Source organism: Neophocaena asiaeorientalis, unplaced genomic scaffold (genome assembly GCF_003031525.2).
Source record: "Neophocaena asiaeorientalis asiaeorientalis breed wild unplaced genomic scaffold, Neophocaena_asiaeorientalis_V1.1 scaffold72, whole genome shotgun sequence".
Lineage (NCBI taxonomy): Eukaryota > Metazoa > Chordata > Mammalia > Artiodactyla > Phocoenidae > Neophocaena > Neophocaena asiaeorientalis.
The window spans coordinates 8,067,328-8,092,594 of NW_020185336.1; the positions used below are offsets into that span (position 1 = coordinate 8,067,328).

Genomic DNA, 25,267 nt, shown 5'->3' on the forward strand with positions numbered 1-25,267 from the left:
AGCCTTCTTTTTGCTATCCAGGCCATTGGATTGCCCAGTAGCTTGGGTTAGAGTAAATAATCTACCTTTGAGGAGCAAGATGCACACCCCTTTTGTCATTTTAACATGGACTAAGTGGATTTTCCTGTGGGTTCACTGTTTGGGGGTTATGATTAGTCCCCTTGGGAAGAACAGGTCAGCCAATTTTCTGAGCTCAATTACTGTGAAGTTCTTGTGATGGGAGGGAATTCTTCTTCCTAAGGAACCTCTCACGCTGCTGCTTTGTTCTCTGTGCAAAATTTGAACACACGAGACACAGCCACCTCTCCGTGTCCTTGTTAGCTGTGTCTAGGTGGGCCAACACTGGGCCATTGCAACGTTTATTAAAATACAGTTTCATAAAAGTTAATTATCTATTGTGTTTACACCACCAACTTACTTAGGAAACTGCCCTACTTTTCTTCAGCCTCTCCACCCTTTTCCCAGCTGCTCCCCAAGTTTGGGATTTAATTGCAGTTCTGATATACTGTTAAATTGTATGAATTGTGCGTTTTTTGTAAACCTGCTTTATTGTACTTCTCTGGCCCATGACCCTCCTCTAGGAATTTCTCCATTTCCTTTGAAAGGCTTCCAAAGAGAAGTCCCATGGAATATGGGTGTGGACATCTTTAATTTAATGTAGGAAAGGAAAATACAGGGCTTTTGGAGATTTATTTCTGCCCGTACCTAAATAATGCTGTTGAGAAATTATGGATCTCCTTTAAAAGAGGTCCTAAGAGTCAGGGACATAGGTATTATTTGTAAATCTCTGTTTTATCTTTATTTTATCTTTTCCAATAAAGCTGGTTCCCTATCAGTTTAGTCAATAATATTATTTTCAACTTTATCTGCTTGGGCTCTGGAGAAAACCACACATCTCTCTCTCTTGGCCTCAAGTAATAGCCTTTCTAGAACATAAGCTTTGACCTCTCACCTGAAAAACTGCAGTGTAGGGAACAAAGCTCTTGAAGGTGCCCTAGGGACTGGCCCTGTGCTCCCAGATCCAAATGCCAGTGTTCACTTGGCAGGACTGTAGGGGGCGCTGCTTTGTGGAGGTGTCTGTCTCTAAAGGAATAAGGAACAAAGATTCCAGAGCTCACACAGGGAAGCTGAACTCTGAGAGAAAGGAGACTGCTAAGAGAGGCAAGCCTTGGCAAGAAGTCACCTGAGAAGCTAGTTGAAACTTGAAGGGGGAAACTCCAGCTGCAGCAGGAATAAATCACCATTTGAGGGACTGAGCAAAGGAAGAGAGGCGCTAGAAATGTCACATCCAAAACGAAATATACTTTATCATTTGTTTTTTAAAAAGTGTACTTTAAATGCCTAACCAAAAAATGTTGGTAAAGAAAATATTTTATAATGTTTGCATGGGGGGGGGTGTGGATTAGAAGAGTTACTTAAAAAAAAAAAGGCAAAAAGAAAGGAAACAAACCCCCCCAAAGATATTTTTGAAAGTAACCTTTCTGCTACACTGATTTTTTTTTTTTTTTTTTTGGAATGTTGAAGAGGCTATTTGTGAAGCCTCTTGGTGCTGATCTTTTCCTAGGCTGAAAGAAAATCAGGGTTTACTTCATTGCTGTGGGTGGCTGAATCACTATAAAAATCTTTGGTCTTTTTGATGTTTGCTATCTACAGAAGTTCTGAGAGACCTGGGAAGGAAAAAGAGAATGTAAGGGGGATTTTCAACCAGTATTAGAGAAGGCAAGTTTTATTAATCTTATTTACTTAAATCATTTGTTTGAGGGAGAGGACTGTGGTTTCTTTTGTTGTCTCAGTGCCATCCCATCAAGACTTCTGAAGAAGAAAAACCAGTTCCATCATAACGATACAGGTGTCTGTCCCTGGAAGAACGAGGACCAATTAAAATCAAAAGTTAAAAAGAGATAAAACCAGGGGCTTCCCTGGTGGCGCAGTGTTTGAGAGTCCGCCTGCCAATGCAGGGGACACGAGTTCGTGCCCCGGTCTGGGAAGATCCCGCATGCCGCGGAGCGGCTTGGCCCGTGAGCCATGGCCGCTGAGCCTGCGCGTCCGGAGCCTGTGCTCCGCAACGGGAGAGGCCACAACAGTGAGAAGCCCATGTACAGCAAAAAAATAAAAAAGAGATAAAACCAGACTGAAATATTATGATTCGATAACACAGTGGTATATTTTATTAGTGACTTTTCAAAGTTCCACACTCATGCAATGCTTCTTTCAGTATTTGTGATTCTGAAAACACTCCTATTGAAATTAGGGTTGTCAGAAATTGTATGTATCTTCTAAGAATCCTTCAGAGGGAAAAAAAAAAAGCTCCAATAAAACTAATCACCCATGCTTATCTTTTTCTTACCTTTAAATCATTTCTTTTTCTTTACAAACCTAAGTGGGAAGAATTTAAAGATAGCTTCTAATATTGTGAGATAAACCAACACAAGTTACATTTTTATACAGCGGATAAAATGATTATGTAGCATCTTAAAGATTTTTAAAATGCAATACATATAAATTGTGATGTTAAACTACCGTAAACCATTTTTTATCTACCGTAAACCATTTGTGAGTTCAAGAGTCACTGTGCAAACTACCCAATGGCAGATGTCTTTTCTTAGTGAACTCATATGATGGCAAATGGCAAGCTCCAGATATAGGCTCAAAAATCCAGATACAGGCTCTGCTCTTGTCTACTTGATAGGTGTTTCCAGCTGCTCTGGGCTTTTCCTATGTTTTGCAGAATATGATTTTTATACATTCATGTATGTGGCATTTAATATGAATACATTGAATAAATGAATGTAAGGAAGCAATCAGGCAAATAAATGCAGATTTGCCTGGGCATCCTTTTAAATTTCAGTTCATAATAAATAATTCCTGCAAGCCAACATGTGATGATTCTTCCCTGTGCTGCCCCTCCGAAATCACAGTGCCAGCCAGTCTTCTCCATGGATGTCATTTGAGTTTGCCTTTTAGCATCAGTGGTTCCTAATTGTCCAAAGAAACTGGACACCTGATTTGTTTTCCAGTAATTCAACTTCTCTTCACTCCTTAAATGATTAAATACCTTACAAAGGAATACCCACTGACTAATTTGACAGGCTTAATGGAGAAGTGTGTATTCAATTTATTCTTAACTTTTTATTTTATCAACTCCCATATCCTGTCATTTACCTTCTACTTAGGAAGTTCAATTGGGTGCTTTCCATAGCTTTAGAAATTCATTCATCATTCATTCTGTCTTTCATGTATTGGTGCATACCTTCTGTTTTAGGCCCTATTCTAGTTATCGGGGATACAAAGGCAATTAAGACATAGCCAGTATACTCAGGAAATACAGTCCAACAGAAGCAACATGTGAAAACAAATAACTATAATACAAACCAATGAGTATATTTCTGTTTATGCCTATTGGTTCATTTACTTGAATATCTCTGCTTGTTCATGGAAAGGCAAGGACCATTTCCCAAACAGGGTTCTATGGAAAAAGTTTCTATTATCAGATAATTTGGGGAAATTAGCACACTAAGTCCTCCTTTTGGAAATTTATAATGCATACCACTGTATCATAATAAATATTTTGAGAGATCCTACTATAAAGAAACTTATTTCACTTTATCTTAGTTTTCCGCAAACTTACTGGAACATCCAACACATTTTTGATGGCACACATGTTAACACCCTGTGGGATCTTAACATTCCACGGGCCATCAGTTTGGGAAATGAACTGATTACCACTTGGAACAGCTCTGTATGTGCTCCACTGTTAGAGTAAAAAAAGTAAGTGTTCCCTTATAAATAGAAGATATGTTTATTAGTCAGGATTCCTCAGAAGCAACTGAGAGAAACCTAACTCAAACTAGCTTAGGCAGAAAAGAGAATGGATTGATTCACATGAATGGAAATCCAGAAGTGGGTCTTGCCTTGGGGACTCAAATGGCATCTTCAGGTTCCTCTCACTCTCTACTTATTTACTCTGTACCTGTTTGCACATTGAAACGGACTTGCTCATGTGTCTGGGCTTGGGGAGGCAGAAGGAGAGGGAGGCATGGCTACAGGCAGCTCCAGGGTTAATCACATGATTCAAGGTTAGTAACTTCAGAGAGAAGAGAAAACTTTTCTTCTTCAATATCCATATATAAATCCCCAGGGAAAGATTCCAGTTGGCTCAGCTGAATTCACGTGCTCACTGAGGGCCAATCACTGTGGTCCTATTTGTAATATACTACTATAACCATATCTGGTCACATGTAAACCCCTAATACGAGGAAAGGTGGGGGGATTCTTGATTACAGGCTTCAACAGACCTACGTAGAATGAGGTGAGGCAGTTTGAAGGGGATTGGTGTTACTAGGTTGATGCTAGAGGGTAAAAAAACAACAGATGTTTACCAGTGTGGTCTAATTATTAAAATCTAATTTGGCCATAATAGGCAGTAGCCCTATACAATTACTATCAGAAAGCAGGGATTAAAAAAATCAACTCTTGTAATATTAAAGTCATTATTTTTGGAAGATATCTCCTATTTGTAAAATGGTTTATAGCTAGTAATCCCAAATGTTGTGTGCCCAGTCAGTTGTTTAAGCACATAAAAAATTTTCTTGGTTCCAAGAAGTTATATTGCTCAAAGTTATACATTTTATGATTTTTAAGTGGCTGAAGTGACTAACTGTACTATAAATATTTCAGGCTAAAATTGTTGCAGCCATGTTATAAGGTATTAAACATTGGGAACATAAGTCTCAGCCTTTGGATTAGAGCGAACCCAAAATAATCGGCTAGGCAGAATCTTGGCCCTGTCCATGGTACCCATGGTGCCACGGTGGTTCATTTCTAAGAGGATCTGGGGAGAAATTCCAGACTTCTACTTAGCCGTGTGTCATTAGGTTTGTTCCTAAGTTTTCATAAAAGGATGTCAACACTATACCAAGCTCAGATGCCCATTAAGACAGAAGCTGTGCATTTAACTATCACTGTAATATAGTTACATTTGAGGGATTTAACTGAAGTCAATCCTGAAATTACATAGAGAAGAAATAAAAGATCAAAGGATTTGGGGCTTTGAAGGAGTTGGAAGCTGCAGCTATTCATGCCTTGATTGTAGCTGAAGTCATATTTCCCAGACAATGTTTTTAAATTGTGGATTTAAAAAGAGGATTTGTGTTGGAAACTTGGGTGGACAGATGAGGAGGAGCCAGTAAAACATGAGGAAAAGCAGTCAGAAATAGGATGTGCATTCATGAAGGAGGTGGTCATCAGTACCAGGCATTGTTAGGTCAAGTCAGAGGAGCTTTAAAAGGAGGCTCTGAGTTTACAATTTGGAGGCATTAGTGAGAGCAGTTTCCACAGAGTGGAAAGGTCAGAGGCCAGACTGCAGGGGGTTTTGGACTAAATCAGACTGAAAGAATTAGAGACAAAATATGGCTACTCCATTTAAGAAATTTTGCCAGGAAGGGAAAAAGAGGACGGTAGCTGAAAAGAGGGAGTTGAGAGTTATGTATTTTCCCCGTTTGAAGAAGTTTGTATGCAGAAGAAAAGGAACCATGGAGGGGAGAAGGACTGAAGAAATAGGAAAGTAAAAGATTTACTTCTGGAGCAAGGACCTAGAGACGACTAGGTTTATGGTATTAAGAGCCCAGGTTTAAGGAGGAAAGGATGAATAAAGATGAGTCTTAAAAAAAAAAAAAAAAAAAAAAAAAAAAAAAAAAGATGAGTCTTGACAAGATTGGAAGTGAACAAAGCATGGTAGGGAAAGTGAACGCTTACGGCCTTTTCTTTTCAGTAAAGTAGGAGGTGAGGTTCTCTGCTGAGAGGAAGACTGTCAAGCAGCTGAGGTAAATAAAATCATTCTGGAGGAGTGTTAAATGTCTAGGTAAGGTTCAAACCTCACAAATATACAATAAATTCAATAAAGAATGAGGGTTGGAAATTGTCAGAGCAGATGTGGAAAGAAAAGAAGACAATAAAAGAATATTAATGATAATGCCTTTGAAGAGATATGCCCATCGATCCAAAGCTGGAGAGAGAATTAAGTAAAATCTGATTGTGCCTCGTAGCCTGGGAGAAAAGGAAGAGGTAGAATGACAGTAAACTTCATGAGGGAAAGACCTAGCCCAGTGCCTGGCACAAAGTTCATAGTTCATAAATATTGTTGAGAAATGGAGAGCCTGATAAGCTAAAGTAGTAGCAGGTTGAGTAAGGTTAAATGAGTGAATGTAAAAAGGATGGGAGGCTGGAAGGCAGTCCATTCCTAGAGTTATGCAGCATGCAGCCTTCATCAGTATATGTGGTGACCCTAGAGATTGGAGTCAGAACAGAATCCCTCAGTGTAAATTTTTGGCAGGGAAATGGTGTTCCCAGACCAGGTTCGTTTTGCCTGACAGGCAGCAAGAGGCAGCAAGGCAAAACGCTGAGAAGCCAGAGGTGTGCAGCAAACAGAGCGTTTATTAGCTAAGCAGCCAAGTAAGGAGACAGGTGAACAAGTCTCAGAGCCCCCTCCCCAGAGGCATTATTATAAAGAATAAAGCAGCAGGACGGTCTGAGGTGTATGGAGCATGGGGAAAGTTGGTTGGAAAAAGGTGCAGCAATCATCGTTCTGCTCAGGTGTAACTAAGCTACAGGCCTCTGCATGTTCAAAAATGGAGATGCTTAGCACGATCTGAGGGTGGAGTTTTCAGCTCGCTGACATCAAAAGGTCACCTAGCGGACACTCGTGCATGCTCAGTTGGAGGGTTGGTGGTCCTATCCAGTCTTAACCAGCTCAGCTGAGCTAGACACAGCTGACTCCTAGTTCCCAGAAAGCAACTCAGGTAAACATCTTATTGTACAGGCTCCGTGCAGCTTGGAGAACATGCAAGTCTTAAAATGACCTTGATTAGTGAAAGCAGGTGAAATGGATTTGAAAATGATTACCCACAGTTTCAATAGGGGATGCCAAGCTCCAAGTTTGGTCTAAGGAGTGGGCTGTTGAAGCAGGGGAGAAGCAAATGCTGCTGGGGAATCAAGGAACTGTAAGAGTGGAGTTGTGAATAACCCTCAGGAAATGTCGGGCAGTGACCTGGGAAGCCAGTAGTTGATCCCAAGAACCCTATTAGAAAGAGGATGGTCTAACCCAAGTCAATGGATAAAACTTTTTTGGAATTGTTGGAGAGCCAGGAAAATGCTAGCCTTCTTCCCTCACCATTGTAAAAGGGTAACAATGGAAGTAGGATCACCTGGGAAGCACTGGTTTTCAGTTAAGGGAAACATTTGAAAGGAGCAGCCAAGAGTCAGTGAGATGGGGCTGCATGCTCCAGTGGAGGGAGTTTTTATCACTAACTTTGTTTAGAGTTGCTGACGCATGGTGATTAAAAAGAAAAAAGAAGACAGGCTTTTATTATTGCTTTTAATTCCCGATAGACAATGCATCTTTTATTTCTTGTACCCTACTTGAAATGCTATTGGAAAGGAGTGTTCTAGGAAATTTTTGAGGCTATGTGAGGGTATAAAAGGATTACTGAAAACTAGATGGAAAGGGTTAGGAGTAGTTCGAAAAGAGGAGGATAAATGTGGCAGAAATGTCTTTCTGCACTAACTTGAGGCAAGGGCTAATACGATATTTGCCACATTCTTTCAGTAACCATCTCCTCACATCTTGTCCTATATTCTGGATTCCCAGGTTTAAGTCCTTCTTTCACAGCTGTTTATATCGCTGCATTTCTAACTCAGGTGAACTCAGATGGCTAGGTTGGAACTGATTACAACGAACAGGAAAATGTACATGACTCTTATTTATGGGTTTTCACTTCCAGCATGAAAAATATTTACCCCCCTGGAGTTGCAAGAACTATTCCCAAGGGAAGTGGCTCATAGCGGAAATGCTTTCAAGTTGTTTCTTCCTTTTTTGATTTTACTGAATAGACCCTTTAAATATCACCAGGAGTCTGAGGTTTTCAACCGTCATCAGGATACACCAGTGTTTTGTCTCCTGGAGGGAAAGAAAGAGGTTCAGTAACAGCCGTTGTTGCAACTGCCCGTCACTGACACTGACCCAAGCCAGGGCGGACCACTGCCACTGAGGGAACCTGTCATCCATGTGTGTTAGGGTCATGGGGGTGGGATGGGGTTGAAAGATTCTGCTCTTTTTTAAAATTGAAGGACCCTTAATTTACAATGTTGTGTTAGTTTCTGGTGTACACCAAAGTGATTCAGTCATACATATACATAAACATTCTTTTTCATATTCTTTTCCATTACGGTTTATCACAGGATATTGAATATAGTTCCCTGTGCTATACAGTAGGACCTTGTTATTTATTCATTCTCTATATAATGGTTTGCATCTGCTAATCCCAAACTCCCAATCCAACACTCCCCCATCCTCACCCCTGCTTGGAAACCACAAGCCTGTTCTCTATATCTGTGAGTCTCTTTCTGTTTCATAGATCAAGAACATGTGGTATATATATATATATATACAGTGGAATATGACATCACTTATATGTGGAATCTAAAATATGACACAAATTAAAGATTCTGCTCTTGAAAGTCAGTAGCATGAAAGCAGGAACTTCTAGTGTGGGTCAATCCTGAGGCATATAACTGTTTAGCACATGCAACCATAAATAAGAAACCCTATCTGGGTAGTAATTTGTATCTAGTTTTGTCTTGTTAACAGTAGGCAGGTAGAGTCCCTCTAATCAAAATATTTGTCTTAGCTGTAGTTCTCAAAGTGTGGTCCCCAGACCAGCAGAACCAGCATCACCTGGAAACTTCTTAGAAATGCAGATTTTCAGACCCCGCCTCACTGCTTCTGGATCAGAAACTCTGGAGGCAATCAAGCAATCTGTACTTCAACAAGCCCTCCAGGTGATCCTGACATTAGTGCAAATTAGGGACCCAAGGGGCCAGGTGGTGCTGCACTCAGACCAGACTGCTCATTAGAATCACCTGGGTAACTTTTAACAAAATACCAATGCTGGAGCCCCCGAAACCAGACTGTGATGTAATTAGAGTGGTGTGGGGCCCTGGCATCAGAACTTTTTCTAAGTTCAGATAATTCCAATGATAGTCACAGTTGAGAACTGTTGCTTTAGAGCAATGTAAGAAGGAGCTCTTTAATTCAGGACTTTGTGATAAATTCAAAAATAATTTATTAAAACAATTTAGTGTATTTTACTAGGATGTTAATTTAAGCATGCTTATATAGAATAACCCACAAATAACGTAAGATTTAAGAGGGGGGATCTTGTCTGGTTTTTATTTTTCACTATTGTTATCCTGAGCACCTGGGGCAGTGCTTGGCACATAGTAAGTGCTCAAGTAACTCTGTTGACTAATTGAATTAATCAATTAAAGACTGGAGTTCCAATAGGAACTTGCCTTTACACGGCACAAAGGAACCAGTAAGCGCTCTGAGCCAGAAGAATAGTATCTTTTTCTGGGGCTGGCGTGAGTTCATCTCCTTGTGGTTTTGCGGGTTCTCTGTGAATCCTCTTTGTTCTTGTCCCATGCTGATCTGTACCAGGATGTCACTGCTTTGGATCAGGATTCACATTACATTTGCAGGAACTGGTCTCTGCTTAGGCCCTTAGCCAGAACACCCACCGAGTCGAGTCTCATCACCCAGATGGTTAGAGGCGCGATACCGGCACTGGTTATGTTATCTCCCTTCTTTTCTCTGGGCTGGCTTCTCCACCTCCTCTCCCCCAGACCTCCACCTTTGGACAGGTGCTGCCACCTGGCCTGCCTATGTTTTGATCTGCGCACTCTTCCCTGTTGGAGTTCCCTAGAGCTCACGGAGGGGTTCTCTTTGCTTGGTGGGCAAAACTTTCTGAGTGGGGTTTAAGCCAAAACTGGATTTCCCAGCAGGCAGAAACAGGTTCACCATGCTGCTGCTGCTGCTGCTCAAACCCCTGTGGCAATAGCACCTCCAGTGCGTGCCTGTTAAAGATTTCTTGTTCAATGTTGAGTAAGCCACATCACCTAAAAATGAAGTAGCAGATTTGTTTAGAAACTGCCTCTAATTCAGTAGGGCAAATTACTTCCCTGAAACATTTTTGATGGGAGTTCCATACTGGTTAGAGTAATCTAATTAAGATGTGTTGTTAATGCTGTTTTATTTACTGCTTAAGTTTTAAAAAAAACAAACAAAAACTGTAGAACCTCCCACTACCAGCAATTATTCTGAAGTCTTTTTTCCCCTCTTGTTTGCTGTAGCTTCCTTTTAGACTGAAGTTACCTGTGTCTCCAGATAGGAGGGAGGTCAAGATTTTGTACTTAATATTTTGCCCAGTTCTTACTGAAGTTTCACTAAAGCAAAGGGAGGCTGTTACTGAAGTTCATGGTGTTTCCAAACCATTTGCATTTGTATACTCATCTCTTAGAGTGCAATACACACATAAAAATTATCCAAAAATTCTCCATTTCTACATGAAAGCTTCTTGTCCCTTCAACTACACTCAGGTCCAGAGGCTTAAACAAAATCCTTTTCAGATTATTGTTAATGCTGTGCCTGATTCTGCAGCAGCTGTTGCTTTTGAACAGTATGATGCTTTTCCTCCCCCAAGAGGGGTGGAAAAGGCCTCCTCTGCCGCACTCTCAACCTTCGTCAACTCAAGGAGCATAAAACAGACTGAGAGAAGAACCTAGGATTCCTGTTTGGGAATTCAGTGCAGAGCTTAAAGACTATTGAGTTTTACCACTTCCTGACATTGACTTTCATAGCAACAGTTTAATTTGGAGAAAAGCTGCTACCTCAAATGGCTGAAGGTATTTATGTGGAAAATTTTCCAAATGATTGACTTTACTGTGTTGCTATTTTCTTTCCCCATGAATATGTGAGTATTTGGCTTTCTCCCAGGAGTTTTTCTGCATCACTTCTCTTTAGGCAAAGACATTTTTCTATCCAGACTGGGAAAAGAAAGATGCACCAAGAGCTTCCCCCTTTACAGTGAATTATTATTTGAGTTTAAACGATAACATCTCTAAGAATGAAGAATTTGAGTGTGTCTGTTTCCTGAAATCTTCCCTTGGCCAATCTTCATGGTAGTCAGGGTCATCTTGATCATCACTTTGGAGCCAATGCAACTGTGATCAGCTTCCTCGAGCACTGCCCTGCCTCTCTCCTCCCCGTTGGCATCAGTCTTACTGAAGGGGTTGTCTCTGGTCCCTCTTACTTCCTTATCTCCCGCTAATTCTTCAGCCACCTCTCTAAATCCGAGGTCGCCGATGGCTCCCTGTTATTTAATCCAATGATTATCTGATATTATAACTGATTTGTAGCATGTGACATTGCTGTTCCCATCTTCCTTTGCTTCTTTGCCACCATTTCTCCTCATTCTCTTAGTTTCCTCCTCTTCTGCCCCTTTCTTAAAGGTTGCTTCCTTGGGTTGTAGCAGAGTGGGGAAATTAAACTGATAATATCCCCCACCTTTTGAAAAGAAATTAAACTTCTAAATAAATGAATAAATATATATGTCTAGAATTGAAACTCTATGAGAGCGGGTTGTTTTGTTTTAATCAGCATGGATCACCCACCCTAGAACGGTGCTTGGCACAGAGTAGGCACCCAGCCAACGAATGAATGAATGATATAAAATTTATAAATACTGAAAATATATATAGAAAAGAAGGGGAAAAAGTTGTTTCCTTGGGAACCAATGCAAGGCCTGCCTCTCTTCTTACTCTACAGTCTCTTCCTGGCTGGTGCCATCTGTCCCTCGGACTCAATCCCATGCCATTGATAAAGATCCCCATCCACTTCTCCAGCCCAGATCTTATGACAGCAGATCTATGTCTAAACTGAACCTGATTCCTTCTCTTCCTGGTTTCTCTAAGTCCCCAGTTTTAGTGAGAGATGCCATTGTTCATCATGCAAGACAGAAACCTTAACTTCCTCTCCCCTCTTCCCATAAAAAACACTAACGATTCCTACTTATTCTATTTTCTACATAAATTTTAAATACATGTCTTCTCCCTAACTCCTACCAGCACCCCTCCCTCTGCCCTAATTCAGGAAACCATCAACTTGCATCTGGGTAATTCTCTCTGGTCTTGCTTCCTTGCAATCCATCTTCCATATTATAGGAGAGAGCTTTCTGATCCCATTGCCCTGATCAAAGCCCTCATGCTTGCAAAGCCCCCGCCGTCTGGCCTCTCTTGCCTCCCCAGCCTCAGCTCTTGGCACTCCTCACCTTACATTTTTCATTTTTGGTCATTCCAAATATATTTCAGTTCTTCAAAAGTACCGTGCTCTTCCACCTTCTGGGCCTTCATATTGCCATTTCTTTTTTTCTACCTAGAACATTCTTTCTATTCTCTCCCCATCTGGAGAATTCCTGCTCCCTTTTTAGATCTGAAATTCAGACCACTTCCTGTTGGATGCTCCCCTGAATGCCCCAAGTCTGGCAAAGGTACCTCTCCCATGACCTCTGCCCCATTGTCCCATCAGAGCAAGAGTCCCCCTGTGTCATAATTGCCTGGGTCTTTGTATCGGCATTATATGGTCACTTCTGTGAGGACAGGAGTGTGTCTCCTGTGTTGAAATCGTATCTCCAGTGCTTAGCACAGTGATGGATGCAGAGAGGTGCTCAAATTTTTGTTGAAGCAATGAGTGAGCCTCAAAGTAGCGCATGAGCCAACTTTCTTTATCACACAGCCGCAAATGCCTCACTCTGCAACCTCTTCCTCACTAGTCAAGCTCCTCCAAATAAAACAACTATTACTTTCCCACAAAGCAGCCAAAACTTCGCTGCAGACAAAGCAACCTATACATCCAGAGGAAGAGAAACTTTTCAAAAGTTCTGAGAATTAACATATGGTAATTGTCAAGTCCCAGGGTGTCTTTTAATTGAACCTTCACAGTAGTTCACTTAGCTTGTACTCAGTGCTTAAACTGAGTAGAACCTCATTAGGGAGGTTGTGTCATGCCTTAGTGAACCTGGAGGGAAAGAGAAATAGAGCTTTCCATGACAGGGAGGCGGCAAAGAAGGGGAGCAATCTGGTCTTCAGATTCTTTAATCCATGTAGCTGACTGTACTGACTCCTGAAATGGGAGATGATGGCGGAGAACAGCCACAGCCATCAAGTGAGGCTAGGATCTTCCTTCCAAACCCCATTCGGGGTTTTGTCCTCGAAAAGCATCTGCTGCCTGCTTCCCTTCTCTCCTTTCCCAGAGCACCTTCTTCAGTGCCAGCCTCAGGAGCAACCTGATTTTAAAGAGGGTTTCCTCCCCAGGAGCAAATCATTGAGGGAACCATGTAACTACCAGGTTCAGCCCTCCAGTGCTTTTCTTGGCCTCTCTGTCACTGCTCATCCACTTTCTCTGTTCTAGCCACCATGAACCCTTTCCTGCTCAGGGCTGTGACGAGGTGGGCAAGTGAGGCCCCCGGGGATGCAAAACTGAAGAAGTCGCCCACTCTTGGATGCCAGCGCTGCACGTGCAGGAGCCTGAATGCGAGTGCCTCCCTGGACTCACCCCCATTCCGGCTCCTGCTCTGTCCCACCTTGGCCACCGTGTCTCCTGGCCTCTGCAAATTCTAGTCCTCCAGACCCAGCTCAGACGCTGCCTCCTCTAAAGAGCTCTTGCTGAAGTTCACCAGTCTCTCTCACAGCCCAGCAAGTAGTCATCGCACCTTCCTCTGAATTCTCAGTAGACCTTATTTATACCTCTCTGAAGACACTGTATACCTTGTTTAGTTCTTGGGCTTGTCTGTGTCTCTGTTAAACTACAAACTGTTTAAGAACAGTCATTTTCTCAGTGTGCTTTCAATATCTAGCACAGGGTTTGGCACACATAAGTCAGTGAGGTGAGTGGGGTTGTCAGGAAGAGAAGAGAGAAGAGCATAGTGGTTAGTTGCGTGGAGGCGAGAGGGTGAGGAGTAGGCATGGGCCCTGGGGCCAGTCTGCCTGGGTTTGACCTCAGGCTCTGCCATTTACTGGGTGTGAGAGCTTGGACAATTTACGTCACTTGTCTATGCCTCCATTTCTTTATCTTTAAAATGGGATCAATAGTGATACCCTAATGTGGGATCAATAGTGGTACCCCAACATGTGATGTCTAATTGAGCTAAAAGAGGTAAAGCCCTTAGCACAAGACTTGGTGCCTAGTGAACACCTCAGTAAATGTCGGGATTCAGAATAAAAAAGGGTCTAGCGAAGGGATATCCATGGAAAATGCAGGTGTGCGCGCTAAGGGTAAAGCACAGTTGTGACTGATGCCATAGAGGAAGTTAAATCTAAACCGTTAATGATAGAAGACAGAGGCAACGGCCATCTACTCCCTCGAGAACCCAGGTGCCTACTGTTTTTGAAAAGACAAATCTTATCTCTACAAAGAAGATGGTTAGGGAGGCTGCCTGAAAAGGCAGCCGAGGAGACCCAAATGAACCTGGGAGTATTAAAACAGATATTTAAATATGCCGTTTTAATATCTGCTGTTAAGGGGGATGGAAACAGAATGCTAAGGGAAAGTCATGTTTTTGCTGCCATCTACAGTCAAAGTGCAGTTTTCAAAGTTTCTTAATACACACACACACACACACACACACACATAGTTATGAATAACAGTATAGAGTTTGGTTTAAAGTCTAGTAATTGAGATACTTTGGGCATATTATTCTAGTATTTTATTTACCAGTGTTTCTAAAATTATGTATATTTAATCAGTAATATAGCCTTTTTAACATCTCAAATTGTGTTAGAACTTATCAGAAGACGGCTGGAATAAGAGTGAGGCTTTTATCTGTCGGGTTGGATTAGCTGCAGCTGTGGCAGATGACATTTCATACAAAGATTTTAATGAAGAAAGAGATAGATTTGATTTTACCCCATGTTTTCCTGCCCCATGACCTGCAGTTCTATGATTGTTATTAGAATTATTATAAATTGTATTTTATACAAGCATCCTTTATTGTTTTGATATGAGAAATCAACCAAAAGCAAGTAAAAACAGTATGACAGTGATGTCACTTATGAGTTGCCTTCTGTCCCTATGCACCCATCCACGTAATCTCCATTATCATGATGTTTTCCTAACTTTCCTGTGCATTATTTTTAAAGGGTTAAATATAGACGAGAGTTATTGGAAAAGCGTTTGATGGAGAAAAAAGAAGTGACCCTTCAAGAAGCACTTGAAGAAGCAGAGAGAGAGAAGCGAATAGAAGCCCTGAGGAAACAGGTGCTTTTAATTTGGAAAATTTCATGGGTGGTTTAAAAAAATGTTTCTAAGTGCTCTTAATAACATTATTACTAGGGCTTAGTTCATGACATCTGCTATATAAAATGTAACTTTCCCAAATTGGGACACTGGTCTTCATTGCTGGGAGCAATTAGATTTATGTTGAACCATTTCCAGTTTCTTAGTGTATTAAAAGAATTTTATCAGCACCTTTAAAATAGCTCTCCCAAGATTTAAATGCATCCATATTACCTCTAGTTTATAAGCTGAATAGTATCCATGTACAGCAATGAAACTCTGCATCTAGCCGAAGGATTTTACTCTCCTCGAAAAAATGTGGTGGAGATTGAGCAAAATAATCCTCCCTAGGGTAGGAACCTCTGTTTGGAAACATCCCACAGTCAACAAACAGGTTAAAAACCACTTTATGAAAATACTGTTTTTGTGGAGAAATAAAAGTCTCCCATTGCTTTGGCTCGTAAAAGTAGGCAAAAGTTCCGAAGGTAGTAGTCGGCAAGAGCAAGAATTTAAGACCTTGGGAAATGTAATAAAATTGTTTTACTTGGTAATTTTTCATAGTTTTTAACCCGAAAGTGATTAGCTCAACTCACAAGCTCTAAAGTCTTCATTGACACCATTTCCCAGCTGATAGGAAATGACTGTCTGGTTTCTCTTCTCTGTCAGTGAAGGCAGTATAGAATCTTGGGTAAGAACTTGGCCTCTGGTGTCCTTCAAACCTGGTACAACCTGGTTCACTACTTACTGACAGAGAAAACTTAGGTCTTTTAACCTCCCTAAGCTTCATTTCTTCCTCTGAAAAATGGGAATCATAATAATAGTACCTACTTCACAAGTTTGTAGTAATGTGCATTCACATTACTCTTCTAAATGCTTTTAGCTTTTAGGTTTTACCTCATTTAATCTCGACCACAACCCTATGATGTAGGAATTATTCTTATTCCTACTTCATAGAAAACTGAGGAGGCCCAGAGGTTCCCCAAAGTCACATAGCTGGTAAATGTCAAACTGGATTCAAACCAAGGAAGTCTAGTTAAAGGAAATATTTAGTAAAGAGGAAGTGTAAATGCATACAACTATTATATCATCTTTTATAAAATAGATTATAGAAATATATTCCTATACTTTGAATTTAAGTCCTGGTCATCTTAGATTCAACAAAATTTAAATTATTCAATCATTAGCAAATAGTGATATACCATGGTCTTCGGGAGACAAAACTTAATGTCACTCTTACTAAACACATTCTTGTTCAAAATACAATTTTGATAACTAGAGTCCATATGATTAGGATTCTTTCCATCTGTGAGCCCTTTGAAAGAGGAAATATCTGTGCCCGTTATCTGTAATCAGTGTTTAGAACTACAGTAAAAGACATTTTGGCTAGGAAACCTATAGTAATTAAAGTATGTTAAACCCCCAGTTATGTCATTACAATTTCTAAATGGCATTAAAAATGCCATTTTCTTAATGCTAATTCTTGACTTTAGGAATTAACAGGCAGGTGTTATTAATGGTGCATATAATTTACAAAATTAGTGGCTTCTTTTCATTAGGATACAGGTTTGAACAATTTCAATTATCATAAAGGACAAGGGCATTTGGGTTGAAACGACTCTGCAGTTTTTCACTGGAAGGGGAAACAATGGTTTTTAACAGTCCCTGGAAATCTAGTTGCCTGGTACAATGAAAACTCACCCGTCTTGCTGAATAATGCCAACACACATGACTTTACCCATAAATGACATGCTCTAGATTCAGCTTAATCAGATTAAACTTTCTAGAAAGCTTCATGGGGTTGTTACCATGGCCGTAGATTGCTAGTGGTTAAAAATTAATGTTTTCTACTTTTGGTTACTTTCAAGGTGGTTGAATATGTGGGTTTTCTATATAAAATTTCCCTTGACTTTGGATGAAAAAGAAATTTTTATCTAAATTTAATCATAACTGTAATTATGTAATCTTTAATAAAATTTCTTAACTTTAATGGACATTATCATTAATAATGTTACCCAGAAGCATTTTGCTTGTATCTTGTTCCAAGTAGCCATGCTTTTTCTTCTTTTAGGTTGCTATTGTCGCTCAATTTGATCCTGTTAGAATGATGTCAGACACAGTGGCATCAAAAGCGAGGATGGGTATTGGAATCGAAGAAGAATTTATTCTTCAAAAGCCACTCTTCACATTGAATACATACAATGAACAGCAGGTAATTATGGAAATTAGCACAACTGATGCAAAAGCCGTGATGATAAGAATTGTAGAAGTGTGTGTTTTGGGTTACAAATTATTTTCAATATTTACATTTAAATACCATCCATATTAGCATAATTTTTATTCCTAAGTGAGAGCACATAATTACTGAATAATTCTTAATATAAAATAGTTGATAGGTGACCATAGAACAAAACACTTTATGTAAAAATGTTATGTCATTGAAAATTATTTTAATCTAAAAAATAATTTTATAAAATTTTAAAGTTTTGTTAATACTGTATTTTGTTTAAATATTTATCATATTCAGAATTTTTTAATGCATAACATAAATCCTATTAAAGAAACAACTAATGATACTGATAAGACAAAGCAGAGGGAAGCTTTCTGAAATTAAAATGAACAGAAAATAATGTATCAGAGCTAATGATGAAACATTTGCTGTGGGAAAAGGTATTAAGAGGTTATTTAACTGTTTCTAGGAACTTCTGAATCATTTTAATCTGTTTCTATAGCTGAGAAAAGATTTTTAAAAGTTTTTTTAGATGGATGGATGGAAGAGAAGGAGCCAGGACATATGAATGAATGGATATCACTGAAGTTAAGGGAGAAAGTAGTTGTTAACTTTACAAATCTAAGAAAAGCTAAATGCTTATTTAATTATTTAAAAAGCAGGAAACTTCATCCATTCACTCACTGACAAATAAATCGAGTGTGCCTCATTTATGCGCTGCATACTTTGCAAGGGAATAAAAAGATGAACAATTCACATATCAATTGGGCAAATATTTATGGAACATATACTGTATCTGGCACTGAGCCTGGTGCCAGGGCTGCATCCTGAGCAAGATAAACTTGTCCTGTGTGGAGGAAGTGAGCAGGGGAGTTGCGTTGGGAAGGAAAGTAGCACGCATGGGAATAACTCCACTAGGGTGAGATTGCCTCCGGCTAAGGGCTGCAGCGTCAAGAGGAAGGGAATGAACGGGCAGCCCTGAATGGGAAGTCAGAGAAATGGAAAAGGGGAAACTAAGCTCCATCTTAGTTGAGGAATTTTGGCAGCAGTGACAGAATTCATTCCAGATAATTTAAGTTAAAAACAAACAACAGCAAAACTGGATTGGGGGAGGGGTGGGTGTAGGGAGAGGGATTAATTAGAAAATGCACGGGTATCTCCAGAAACCAAAGCAGGGAGGGCAGTTGGGCTTACAAAGAATTGAAGTCAGAAGCTGAAAAGCTTTCAGGTACCTGGGCTGAGGAAATAAGTGCTTCACCAAGCAGAAGAGGGTGACCCTTACCGGTATGTGTTCAGTGTAAGGTACGTGGTAAGGGTGGGTGCTGGGGGATGAGACTGGAGACATAAATTCCGGTCAGACTGTGAAAAGTATAGTAGATCTTACTTGCTAAGACTTTTGACCTTTATCCTGTGAGCAGAGGTGAGACTTTGAAGCAGGTGAATTATATAATCAGCTTTATGTTATAGCAATGTGTCCTGAATGGAAAATTGGTGGAGGTGGAGTCAGGTCCTTTGAAGATGGTGGAGCCCTCATAGAAATGGCATGGAGTGAGGGGAGGGTGGCCTGGCAGGGGCATGGATGGCTCTGGCTGAGAAGAGGAGGGGGATAATGAGTGAGGGTGATTCTAAACTAGGCAGTGAGTGATATTGAGAAGAGCCTGCATTTTGGATTGAAATCCACATCCACTATTTACTGGCTGTGTGAACTTGTGTAAGCTATTAACATCTTTATGTCTTGTTTACTTCATCTGTAAAACAATTTGTAAGGTTCTTGTGAGGATTAGTATAATAAATGTCAATTGCCTAGAATATTATCTGGCACCTAGTAGTAATTCAGTAAATTATAATCATTAGGTGGTGCTGTCATTAATCATATAAGAATTCAGAAGGAAAAGCAGACTTAGGGAGAGAGCATTTATTTTGTTCATATCAGGTTTAGGTTGAAGATGTCTAATACACACTTACAGGAAACTGATGGGCTTCATCTGGGTAGGAGAATTGGGGAAATGGAGGTCAGTACGTGAGGGAGATCTTCATTTCACTTGATGCGTATTGAAAAAAACAGAATTATGAAAACATTTTAAAACTCACAGTTCTGGAGCTGGGGGGAAAAAAGATGAATCCTGGAGATAATGAGGATGTCAACAGCACACAGGTGGAGCATGAATCCTTCAAAGTGGATGAGAGTGACCAGGGAGACTCTTTTGGAGCAAAAGAGGAGAAACCTAGGTCTAAGGCTCAAATACGTTGCTTTTCAGACACAAATCTCAGTGTTATTCCTGACTTATATGCATCGTTGCCCCTAGTCCCTGTATTGATCAGTTGCCAAGTTCTATTGATTCTTCCCTCCATAGTGTTTTGGACAGTTCTCTCTTCCTTGCTACCAGCCAATTTTAGGCATTTATTATTTCATGTCTAGACAATTGTAGTCGATTCTGAAGCACTCTCCCTGCCTCCATCTCTTCTTTCTCTGCCACCTTAAATTTATCTTGAACTTGTAATCAGATGCATCTTCTTATGCAACAGCAATGATTATATTAGTTCCATGCTGAAAACAGAAACACAACCTCAGTAGCTCCCCAGACTCCTTGGCATAGCCTTCAAGCCTTTAAAATTCAAGTCCCAGTCTTAGAAGTGTCCTTTTTCAGTGTTCCCCAATGGTACCAAGTACTCTACCCAGATTACCCCAATCCCAACTTAACCTATTTCGTCTCTGATTTTGCATGTGCCTTTCTTTCTTGATCTCTCTTCCTCCCCCAGCCCCATCCCCAGCTTTATAGAAGAGTAAGTTGAACTTTAAAGTTAGCTCAAGTTGTCCTCCTTACCTGAGACCATCCTAGTCTCATTGGCACCAGGAGATGTCTCTCCGTATTCTACTACTCTTGGAGCATCTGTCACATGTTGCCACAGACTGTAGTTATCTGGGTACATTTTTTTTACCTCTGTTAGTGTAAGAGCTCCTTGAAGGAGGGGTTGCTTTCAATGGCTTATTATCCCATCCTCTAGGGGGACTTCAAGTTCATGTAAAATGTTTCATTAGCTGAAAGCCATACGTGGCCACCTTCTTATCATTGCAAACAGTGTCTGTTGACATTAATATTCATAGAAGGAGGAATAATGTCCAATCAGCTATAAATGAAAAGGGAAATTGAACTACTCATATGTCTATACCCCTTAGAGTCAGATTGATGGAAGCATTTTCTAGTTCTGCTTGAAATAGAAATCTGGCCTTGGAAGAAAAGTTCTATTGATTTTGTTTTTCAAGTAGTGGCCATGTGTTTGAACTTAATTTACATATTCCCAAATGATGGAGAAATTAAAATGTCTGTTTAAAGACAGATTTACAAGGTTGTGGTTTAGGTTTATTTTAATCAATGGTTGTTTATATTTTATAATTACAGCTAACAATAAATAACAAATCAATGATCGTACTGAAAGTAAGCTGCTTTTATCCCATCTTTTAATAATTTTAATGTTTTATTTTGACTAATCTAGTATACAATATTCTGTACATCTTATGTTGGAAACCACTGATATACTGGAAAGTAATAATGTCAAAAGTTTGGATATTTTCAGTAAGTTCAGAATATAGTCACTGTATACACAGAATTTACTGTCATCTAGTCATCTATCCAGTAAAAACAAATTACACGGCTTGGGGAAATACAGAACTAAATGATAAAATTTACTTCAATGAAATGCTATTTATTTAAATCATTTTATTTCTACAGATAATTTCTGACCCTAGACTTCGTTTTGAGTTAGCACTTCGAGAAGCTGGACTTCATAAAACATTTTATGCCAAGGAGATATTACCAAAAATCGGTCCTCAAAAGCCTCCAAGAAAGGATACAGAGTCTACTGTATTCAACATCTAGAGTTCATCCTCAAATCATGTTATACATAAATAAGATTTTTCTTTGAATACATTTATATGGATAACAATACTACTTTCTAAAATTTTTTCAAATATCAGACATAGAAATCATAGCATCTGTTACAAACAACTTTTTCTTTTATGATTCTTAGACTTTTATGCACTATTTCCAATATCTTTGTTATGTTTAATAGTACTAAATTCTCCAAAGACTATGGAACTTAATTATGACACATATGGGACATATATTATCATTTAGTAAATTGAATTTTGGAGGTTGCATTATGCCATAAAAAGAGCTCAAAATAACCATTTGCAAAAATTACAGTTTATGTTGCTACTACCTACTAATGTTCATTTCTGCTTGTTATTTCAGAATTTGAGTTTTTTAATTTGGAAGTTTCATTATCATTAATACTTCTATTATTTCTCGATTATTATAAGAGGAGACTCAACCTTTCTCTAAATTTAGAAGCCAATTTGGTATACCATGTTTACTGCAAACCAATCATCCAAACAACTTCATTTTGCAAATTAACCTGTAAGAATAAATTAGAAATTAGAAATAGCATTTCAAGCATAAGGATATCTGTTTTGGCTTGGAAAAATGTATTTGTATGGTTGTTTGGAAGGAATGTTTTAAAATTCAGAATGCTATCAAAATTTCCATGTTATCTATTAAATATCTAGATGATTTTATAGAAAGGAAGTGTATCAAATAAAACTCTAGCATAATTTTTTACTATTTCTAAACAATCACACAAATACAAGTAGCTGGTGATACACAGCAGGAGGTAGTGTCACTATTTTGAGAACCATGGAGTTGATACTTGTGGTTATGATGAAAATATTAGTTGAGGTTTGGGCAGCAGCCTAGATGCTGGCTATGCCCAGACTCAGACCTTATTAATTTTCTTTGTTTTTTAAAATAGTATTAATAATAGTTATCATTCATTGAGCACAAACTGTGCTCAGTACCCTATATGTACTTTACATATAATGTCTTACTTGACCATCATAACAACCTTATGAGATTGTCATCCGCATTTTACAGATAAGGAAATAGATTCAGGAAGGTAAAGTAATATGCCCTAGATCAGTTGTTTGTCAAACTGTGGGTCATTAAATCAATCTAGTGAGTCCTGACCAGTATTTTTTAAATGACGCAAAATAAAATAAATCTGAAATCCATGTGTGATTTGGGTTTCATCCCCTCTCAGTTCCACAAGAATTTCTCTTGTTTGGTTACCCTCTTTCTCTCCTATGTCTTCAAGTTCTCCTTCAGCATACATATACGCTCAAATAAATTCCACTTAAAAAATCGATTTCCATTAACCCCACATTTTCCCCTAGCCACCAGGCTATTTCTCTGCTCCTCTTCTTAAGTGAACGTCTTGAAAATGTTGCCTCTAGATATTTGGTTTCTTCTCACTTTCTAGTTACGGTCACTCGTTCTGAGCTAGCTTTGCCCTCACCCTCCACTGACACTGCTCTTAGCAAGGGCACCAGTGAACTCCATACTGACAAATTTGATGACCATTTTCAGTCTTCATCTTACTGACTTCATGGCAGCCTTTAACTCTGTTGACAACCACCCCATCTTGGAACATGTTCTTCTCTTGGCTTCTGTGACACCAGTCTGCTTTACCTCCTGTTTCTTTAGTCACTCCTCAGTCTTCTTGGCTGACGCCTCCATCTCCATTGATCTCTAAGTGATGGAGAGTTCTGGGATTAGACCTTCTAGCTGTCTTTCTTTACTGTTGAATCGCCCAAGGGAAGATCCTTAAACACTGTATTTTAGTTTTAGTTATAAAATTATGTCTGAGTGTCTTTTAATCTATAGGCCTCCCCCTCCATCCTTGTTTTTTTCCCTTGAAATGTATTTGTTTGAAAAAACAAATATATTTACATGTAGAATTTCTTATGTTGGATTTTTTTGATGGTGTCCTCCTGGTGTAGTTTAATATGTTCCTCTGTCCTGTGTTCTTTGTGTGTGCTATAAATTGGTAGTTGAACTTAGAAGCTATATTAGATTTAGGTTCTTTTTTTTTTTTTCAAGACCACTTAATTTTACTGTTGTGTTCTGCCATCTGAGCTTTTTTTTTTAATGTTAGCTATTACTAATTCTTAATGCCTAGAGCCATTAATTAATTATAGATTACATGCTAGAAATTCTGTAATTCAATCATTCCTTCTTTATTAGTGGAAACCTTATATGAAGAAAAATTTCCCTCTTTGTTTGGTAGAGAAGATAAGAAATGTAAGCTATGTGTTTGAGCCTTTTTTTTCCCATTAACTTATGAGGTTTGAAAATAATGAATTGGCTTTCTAATATCATCGAAAGGTGATCAGTTTTGTTGTATCTTTATGGAGTCATAGATTTAAAGGAATTTGATGTTTCAATCTGTTGAAGTATTATCCTTATTGCTGCTCAAATTATCTCCTCCTTGCCCAAAGGAAGTCTTTTCAGTTAGGCTCATGGGTTCTTTAAAGACAACTTAATAGACTTGATAACTTCCTTGCTATTCCAGTTATCTATTGCTTTTTAACAAAACTTAGTGGTTCAAAACTACATTTTTTTTTTTTTTTTACTATCTTTCATGGTTTCGTGAGTTGACTGGGCTTTGCTGTATGGTTCTTGCTTGGAATTTGTATTAACTTTATATCACTGTTGTAACAAATTACCACAAACTTAGTGGTTTGAACAATACAAATTTATTATTGTTCGGAAGGTTGGAAGTCTGATTTGGGTCTCACTGGGCTAAAATCAAGACGTCAACAGGGCTGCGTTCCCATCTGGAGACTCTAGTGGAAAATCTGTTTCTTTGCCTTTTCCAGCTCCTAGAGGCTGCTCACATTCCTTAGCGAAAATGTTAGAAATAGAATATATTACTCATTTACATTATCTCACATTTTATACACAACAAACAGTCTTAGAATAAAATACCAGGGGACCTTGAAGATGGCGGAAGAGTAAGACGCGGAGATCGCCTTCCTCCCCACGGATACACCAGAAATACATCCACACGTGGAACAACTCCTACAGAACTCCTACTGAAGGCTGGCAGAAGACCTCAGACCTCCCAAAAGGCAAGAAACTCCCCACATAACTGGGTAGGGCAAAAGAAAAAACAGAGACAAAAGAATAAGGACGGCACCTGCACCAGTGGGAGGGAGCTGTGAAGGAGGAAAAGTTTCCACACACTAGGAAGCCCCTCCGCGGGCGGAGACTGCGGGAGGCAGAGGGGGGAGTATCGGGACCGCGGAGTAGTGCACAGCGACGGGTGCGGAGGGCAAAGCGGGGAGATTCCTGCACAGACGATCGGTGCCGACCAGCACTCACCAACCCGAGAGGCTTGTCTGCTACAAGAACAATAAAAAATTCTATGCACTTTCTATTCTTTTTCCTTTTGTTATAGTTGTACTTTATATTGTCAAAGATTATGTAAATATCATATTCTCTCTTAGCTCTAATTGAATCTTAGTTCTATAAGTAAATATGTATTTACTGATTGCCACCAATCTTTATATCAGTGTCTTTCTTCTCATTTTGGTTGTCTGTTTTCTAGAAAAATCTTCAGAAATTACTCATGGAAACAATATTTTCTGAATTCTTGAATGTTGATAACAGTTTGTCAGAGTTCTTTATAGTTGAAAGTCCGTTTTGCCTGAGTATCAGATACTTTATTTACATTTACTTTCCTTAGCATAAAATGTCAAAAGGCTGGTTATAATCCGATTTTAATTTCCCTGATGATCACTTGATCTTTTGCCTGATTGTACCAACGATATTTTTTTTCTAATCACATAGTAGTTTTTTTTTAATTATATATCTGTTTTTTTTTTTTTAACATCTTTATTGGGGTATAATTGCTTTACAATGGTGTGTTAGTTTCTGCTTTATAACAAAGTGAATCACACATAGTAGTTTTATGGACTTGATTTTTTTATTTTATTTTTTTTGCTGTACGCGGGCCTCTCACTGTTGTGGCCTCTACTG

General features: G+C 39.2%; 1 protein-coding gene across 1 annotated transcript in view; it reads left to right on the forward strand.

Moving 5' to 3' along the window:
- Nucleotides 1-22,458, forward strand: part of CCDC148 (coiled-coil domain containing 148) — a 253,020-nt gene extending 230,562 nt beyond the window's left edge. The window contains exons 13-15 of the mRNA XM_024735924.1: nucleotides 15,028-15,145; nucleotides 17,232-17,372; nucleotides 21,122-22,458. Of these exons, the coding sequence (XP_024591692.1) occupies nucleotides 15,028-15,145; nucleotides 17,232-17,372; nucleotides 21,122-21,268 (406 nt within the window). The 3' untranslated portion in view covers nucleotides 21,269-22,458. The remainder of the gene's footprint in view (nucleotides 1-15,027; nucleotides 15,146-17,231; nucleotides 17,373-21,121) is intronic.
- Nucleotides 22,459-25,267: the final 2,809 nt, after the last annotated feature.